Below are 7,711 nucleotides of genomic sequence, written 5' to 3' on the forward strand. Positions count from 1 at the left end.
TGTTGTTTGCCCATTGAGGACAATTGTAAGACCATTCATTGGCCTTTGTTCCTATGATATGGAAGTGAGTTGTAAGACCATTTCATTGGCCACTCATCTCCTCTTTGCTAGATGCATTTGTTTAATTTATGTGAGGATGCAATTGTAAGTCCGTGTAATTTGGCATTTGCTTTCCTATGATCATATGTTGGAGGTTAGAATAAGCCCAGATAGATTGGCATCTGACATCCAAGTGTTTGCTTTGTTGTTGGAGATTGGTATAAGTCCAGATAGATTGGCATCCGGTATCCACCTTTTATTTCTTTATTGAGGAGATTGGTATAAGTCCATAGAGTGGCCTCTGATATCCAGTTCTTGTTTTAGGAGATTGGTATAAGTCTAGTAATTGGCATCCGGTATCCGCTTTTGTTGACTTTCATCTTGTGCTTGTTTGTTATTGCTCATTGCCTATTCCAAAGGACACACTTGAATCATCTTCTATATGATTTCAAGAGGTGAACCTTCTAGGAAGTTTTACACTCCATCTTCATCCATTCATCCATTTTGTCCTAAACCTTTTCACACATTGCTTTCAAAACTTGAGATAAATATTGTGCAAACATCTTCATGCTTTTAAATTAAAAACCTGGACCCCAAGTCCTTGACTTTTTTCAAACTCCATTTCATAATACTTCTTTTGAATCAATCTTAATCATACTTTGACCCTACTTTCACAATCACAATCAATTAACTTCACCCATTCAATTGTTTTGGCTTTGTCCATTGTTAATCTTTTCACACATTAGCCATAGGTTTCAATTATCATTGTGGTTGATGTAAACCTCACCCTATCCTTAGTGAGTCGACTATAAGACTTCCGTACTGAAAACAGGGTTAACCCCTCTAGTACGTCGAAGCTTTCCTCGCATGGTGGATGTTGGTCTTGGTCGAGTTTTCTCCCATTGATAATGAACAGCCTCAGTGCTATTGTTTAAAATTGAATCCACTAACTTTTGGAAATCTTTTAGCCGAACTACGGCGTTTTGATCCTTACCTTTGATGGAAGGTACGTAGGCAACGGGTTCATCCGTTCGAACACAAACACAATAAAAGTTGTATATTCTTTTCTCATCATCCCAATCATGTTTGCACAATACTTATGTTATAACAAAGAACAATTCTATACAACAAGTGTGAAAAGGGCTCCCTAGGAGTACCTAGGACGTGATGGGTGCCTATCACCTTCCCATTGCGTAATTTACACCTTACCCAGACTCTCTGATCTTTTTATTAGTTTTCTACGCGTAAAACTTCTTAGGCTTTTGTTCGCTTTTTAGCCAGTCCTTTGGATAAATAAAAGTGCGGTGGCGACTCGAATTCATTGTATGCTTTGCTTATGGTTTAATCAATAAATCATATAGCGACGAATACACCGCTACAATAGGGAGTGTTGCCTAATTCTAAGTCCAATATTTCATATCAAATCCAACAGTCCACACAAATGTCTTTTAAGGTTTTTGTTGTTATTATGTACATTAAGGTCAAAAGACCACAAACAAGATACACAAATAAGTATATACAATCACAATATATGGCTCACGTGAGGAAAGTGAAAATGACATTAAAATAAACAAGTTAAATGGTATGAATAATGTCAAATGAATAAAGACTTGAATTTAAAGTGCATAAAAGTAAATGACTTGAAATTAAATGTTAGTTGTTAGTTGATTAGAAGTTAGTATTGTTTTTGCTTTTGTTTTGTTTAAGTCATTCATTGGAAAACACTCAACCCACTATTCACAAGCATGGATCATTGAACCAAGACATCTTCCAAAGGAAGGAAAAAAGGCCATGTTTCCACACAATACCATGAAAGAGGGGAGACTTACAATCTCACTTACTAGAATGATATGCCTTTTGTGCCAAAATTTAGCGTTATGTTAAGCAATCATAATTGGACTTATGTAGAAGTCACAACTATTTGAGGTCGGACAATAGAAATTTTGGTGTTAATGCATGTTAGAGACATGGTATAATGAACCATTCTCCTAAAACATACGACACACAAAAAGAAAATGGAAAAAGGATGGACCTAATCTCATCCATACTTATGTTGATTTTGCAATCAACTAGCCATAAGATATGGAGATATCATAGGTCAATTAAATGGATAGGTATAGAATGGGATTTAGATGAAGAGGGAGGGGAAATCAAATAAACACAAATTGGTCAAATGAGGACTTTTATCAAATTAAAATCATTCATTCATTTTGGGAGATGAAATATACATTTCATCAATCCCCTAAATCCAATGACCAAGGCCCAACAACAAAAGTCAAACTCAACAAGTCAATACAAATAGCTCCACACAATTTATTTACATTTTTTAAACAATTAAAAATGCATTAAATCAAATTATGGTTGGTCAAAATCCTTAAACCTCATCAAAACACCAAATAAATGGCCACGAGAATTATCATAGGTTAAACAAGGTCAAAGGACCTTGGAGAAAAATTTTCATTATTTTTGGAAACTTAAATTTTTTTTAAACAATTAAAAATATGCACAAAAACAATTAAATCATGAAAAATATTAATAATGATCCAAAAACTAATTTTAATTCAGAAAATGAAAGAGGAATTTATTTGAATTTTTTTTGTGAAAGTCCCATATTTTTTTGGATCAATATTAAAATTAATATGAATTAATGAAAATAAGTCAAATAAAATGAAAATAAGAAAATGCTAAAAAAACATGGACCACTTGATCTCCCTCATTAATTGAGGTGGCAGATCAAGTGGATCTCAGTGCGCGTTCCATGATGGACCTAAGTCAATGTGCTGCACCAGTGGTAATTAAAACCAACACTCATGATTAAAACAAAATGGATGGATCCTATGGTCTGGAGAACGCCAACGCATCGTCGGAGCTAGAGCTCTGGTCTTCTTCTCCGGTGGACCTCACCGGACTGGTCCACCCTCAACCATCACCAAAATGAAAAAGGAGGACATGAATTTAAAGTAAAAATGCCCAGGAGCTCGAATTTGGCCTCAATTTCACCTAACTCCAAGTATATAGAAAGATAGAGGGAGTTGAATTTTGAGGATCATGATTTAAGTTGCTTTGATTAGACCTCAAAGTAACTCAATCTTATTGCCTACATTGGTAGGACATCATACAACCAAAAATCAAGAAGAATTATGGATAATCGAGTGAGAATCGAAAAGATGAAAACTTGAGAAATTCACCTTCACTGCAGGTTCAGATGGCCATAATCTTTCTCTCAATTGTGCTTGGCCTTGGCTTGGATGCTTGATAGAGTAGAAATGAATCAAAGAGGAAGCAAGACTCTTGGAGTTTGGAATCTCAAAACAGTGGAGATTCAAACTCGATTTTCAATGAAAATCCTCAAGGTTATCCTTTGAATGAGAGGGTTTAGGGATGCTGAATCAAAGCTGGCGCACAAGGGTCCTTAATTCAGATGGCCATAATCTTGCTCTCAATTGTGCTTGGCCTTGCCTTGGATGCTTGATAGAGTAGAAATGAATCAAAGAGGAAGCAAGACTCTTGGAGTTTAGAATCTCAAAACAGTGGAGATTCAAACTCGATTTTCAATGAAAATCCTCAAGGTTATCCTTTGAATGAGAGGGTTTACGGATGCTGAATCAAAGCTGGCGCACAAGGGTCCTCAATTCAGAGTGAATGATATTCTATTTATAGCCAAGGCATTATTATTTGCACAATTGTTTCAAACTTTGAAAACTAGCAATTTCACTTTGCATGGATGCATGGGCGTGTGATAGACCCATGCAATGATTCGATCAGGTCCAAAATCACGTGTAAGCATTACTGAAGTCATGTTAACAAGCCATGCACTCGTGTATGGAAAATGGAAGTTCAATTATGCCAAATGGTCATCCATTTTTAAGCCATGCGTGAGTCCCTCATACTTTGTCAAAATGGGATGAATTTGAACTTTTTGAAAAGGTTAGATCAATAGGAACAACTTTCATGTTGAGCACTTTTTTATTTGAAGCTTGGATCATGATGAATTTTGAGGTGGAAGTTTGGAAAATCAAACATATCAAAAAAAATTCTAAGTACTAAGCCATATGTTCACTTCTTCCACCTTGAGTAACTTTTTCTATGGGCTTCAAATGAGAAGAGTTCCTTCATCAAAGTGGTAGCTCTATTAAATTCCTTCAAATTAGTCACAAATTTGACCTCATTTGGAATTAGAATGAAGGAGTTATGCATTTTAGAAGTTGAGGAAAATCACTTGTTCAATGGTATTGTCCAAATATTACCTATAATGTTTCCTCATATCACATGCATTTAAAAGTTGAATTTGCACCTCCTCCAAACATAAAAGTTGAATTATAAATCTTGAATTTGATCATGAAACTCGAATGGCTTTAATCTCATAGAAATTGAGCAAGTTATGGTCTTAGTAAGTTGACCTCCAAATTAGGGTTTAAACAAAATGACCTATAATCTTTCATGATAAAAAATGACTTTCCAAGCAAAACTAGCTCTAGAACACCACATGAAAGTTGTTTGGAATGTCATTTAGAGTAACTTTTCTCTTGGAATCATTTTCATATGACAAAAAATGTAGGAGATAAGGTCTAGTTATCCCCAGTTTTGATCAGTTGACTTCCTCTGGGCAACCATTATGAACCATCTTGCTAGCTTGCTATTATATTGACTTTTGGGACTTATGGAGGATCATATATGCATAATATGATGAAATGTAAAGTATCCTTTGAAATATTTGACCAATTGGTGAAGAAGCTTCTTGAAGAAGTCACATAAGATACCCAGATGAATTAGGGTTTCCAAGGAAAACCAACTCCAAACTCTTGATGCTTTCTTGATAAAAATAACCTGTGAAGATATTGGGGATCCATATATGATACTTAGAGACATAGTAGACCAATTATTGGTTGATCTCCTTGCAATAAGGGTCTTAAACCCTAGATATGAGCTTGATAGATCAAAGGTGAGCATATGCATTACCTACAAAAGAGTTACACTATACAATGACATATTTTTGGTATTTTGGTTAGTAAAAGATAAAATAACAAAGTATGATACAATTAAATGGTGCTTGGTGATCTCTCCTAATGCAAACCCAATGAATGAGGGGTAAGGAGGATGCCAAGATGTGATCCTAATGCTAATGTATATGATGAGAATAGCATGAGGGATCTTAGCGTCAAACTTGGGGTCTTACAGTATGTATATGTACATTATGCTGCTAGGCGCTTATGTATTTAAGTACCAGTTTTACATTATGTATAATATGTATTCTAGACATATATTATATGTGGGTGTTACAGTTGGTATCAGAGCAGGTCGTATATTATAAGTATTTATTTCTGCCTCATATGTGGGTTGTCATCATTATCCTTGATGTTATATTCATTGTATTGAGTCTGATCAACTTAATCCTATTTGTATGATATTTAGGATCATGGCTGACAGACGCAGAGGTCGTGGTAGACCCAGAACCCATAATTCAGACTCTGAACCGCCAAGTGGTAGTGAAGGTTTTCAATGGCCTCAGTTTATGCAACAGATGCAACAACAACATAACCAATTCATGCAACAGATGATGCAACATTGGAATGGTGGTTTGCATCCTCAAGGGGTTCCACAAGAAGCTGTAGGTGGTAGTTTCCGAGATTTCTTCCGCATGAATCCTCCTGAATTCCATGGTGGGTTGAATCCTGTGAAAGCTCAGGAGTGGATAACCAGCATGGAAAGGATTTTTCAGATAGTGCATTGTAGTGAAGAGAATAAGGTTGTATTTGCTTATCACATGATGAAAGGTCCAGCTGTGAAATGGTGGGAGAGTGCTTCGACTCTTATGACCAATCAAGGGGTGCCCAGGGATTGGGAGCATTTTAAGACTATTTTCCTGGATAAGTATTTTCCTAGTTCTTTGAGGACTCATAAAGAGTTTGAGTTTCAACAGCTTAGACAGGGTACCATGACAGTAGCTGCGTATGCTAAGAAGTTCAAATGTATGGCTGCTTATTCTAGGCAGGCCGTGTACGCACCTGATGAGAGGTGGAAGATTGATCAATTTCTTTTTGGTATGAGGGGTGAAATTTCTCATAGTGTTTCGCAAAGGGAATTCACTTCTTATGTTGAATTATTAAGGAAATGTTATGTGGCTGAGAATAGTTTGAAGAAAGTTCAAGAAGAAAGGGATCAGTATAGGAGTGGACAGAGAGACCAAGGGAGACCAGGTAGCCAGTTTAAGCCTAGATCTCAGGCTTTTAAAGGAAACAGGTGCAACATGCAAGACCAAACCATCCTCCTCAATTTCAAGTGTGTATGAAGTCTAATTTTGGAAGATGTACTGGAGGGGGAGTTAGGTGTTTTACTTGTCAGAGGGAGGGACGCATGTTTAGGGAATGTCCCCAGAATAAGAATCAGATGCACGGGAGGAGCACCGATCGAGTTTATACTTTGGATGAAAGGAAGGCTAAAAGCAACAATGCCTTGATTGCTGGTACGTGTCTCGTCAACAATCATCCTTGTTTTGTATTGTTTGATTGTGGGGCGACACACTCTTTTGTATCAATTCAGTGCATGAAGCATCTTGGCTTGCAAGTAATTCCCTTGTCTCCTCCTATGGTGGTTACTACCGCCATGGATGATGTAGTTGAGACACCGTTGATTTGTGAAAATTGTTCGCTCTTGGTGAATGGTAGAATTTTCCAAATTGATCTTATTTGTTTACCACTTAAGAAGGTTGATGTGGTTTTGGGGATGGATTGGGTTTCTGCCAATTCAGTGTTTATTGGATGTGAAGAGAAGTTGATTATCATTCCATCTAGTGAAGCTACTCAAAAGGATGTGCTAACTACTATCTTGGAAGGTACGATTTCTATGGTTAATTTCTTATTTGAGAATGAAAAGTCTGTTCTCTTGGTTCTTACCAAGGAATCTAGCGATAATTTGAGTGTTACACAAATTCCTGTTGTTTGTGAATTTCCGGAAGTTTTCCCTGAGTATGACACCTCTCTTCCTCCTGAAAGGGAAGTGGAATTATCTATTGTTCTAATACCTGAGACAACTCCAATCTCCGTTTCTCCGTATCGCATGACACCACTCGAGTTGAGAGAGTTGAAGAATCAATTGGAAGAGTTATTAACCAAACATTTCATCCGACCTAGTGTCTCACCATGGGGAGCTCCAGTGTTATTAGTAAAGAAGAAGGATGGTAGTATGCAGCTGTGTATTGATTATCGTCAGTTGAATAAAGTTACCATTAAGAACAAGTACCCTCTGCCAAGGATAAACAATTTGTTAGATCAATTGAAAGGAGCCTGCGTGTTCTCGAAGATTGATTTGCGATCGGGCTATCATCAAATAAAAGTTAAGAGTTTGGATGTGCCAAAGACCGCATATAGAACCCGATATGGCCATTATGAGTTCCTTGTAATTTCGTTTGGTGTGACGAATTCCCCCGTTGTTTTCATGGACTATATGAATCGTATATTTCAACCTTACTTGGACCAAATTGTGGTGATCTTTATTGATGACATTCTTATTTATTCTCGTACTCCCTAAGAGCACGGAGAGTATCTAAGGATTGTCCTATCAGTACTGCAAGAGAAGCAACTTTTTGCCAAGTTAAGTAAGTGTGAATTTTGGATGATTGAAGTGAAGTTTCTTGGTCATGTAATATCACAAGGAGGAGTATCAGTGGATCCAT

At 36.8% G+C, this 7,711-nt stretch overlaps 1 protein-coding gene across 1 annotated transcript; it reads left to right on the forward strand.

Annotated features, from left to right (window-relative positions):
• The first annotated feature begins 5,455 nt into the window (after positions 1 to 5,455).
• On the forward strand, positions 5,456 to 6,328 carry LOC127081944 (uncharacterized). The gene has a single exon (XM_051022171.1). The coding sequence runs from the start codon at positions 5,456 to 5,458 to the stop codon at positions 6,326 to 6,328; it is 873 nt and encodes a 290-aa protein (XP_050878128.1).
• The last annotated feature ends 1,383 nt before the right edge of the window (positions 6,329 to 7,711 follow it).

Source organism: Lathyrus oleraceus, chromosome 5 (assembly GCF_024323335.1).
Source record: "Lathyrus oleraceus cultivar Zhongwan6 chromosome 5, CAAS_Psat_ZW6_1.0, whole genome shotgun sequence".
NCBI lineage: Eukaryota > Viridiplantae > Streptophyta > Magnoliopsida > Fabales > Fabaceae > Lathyrus > Lathyrus oleraceus.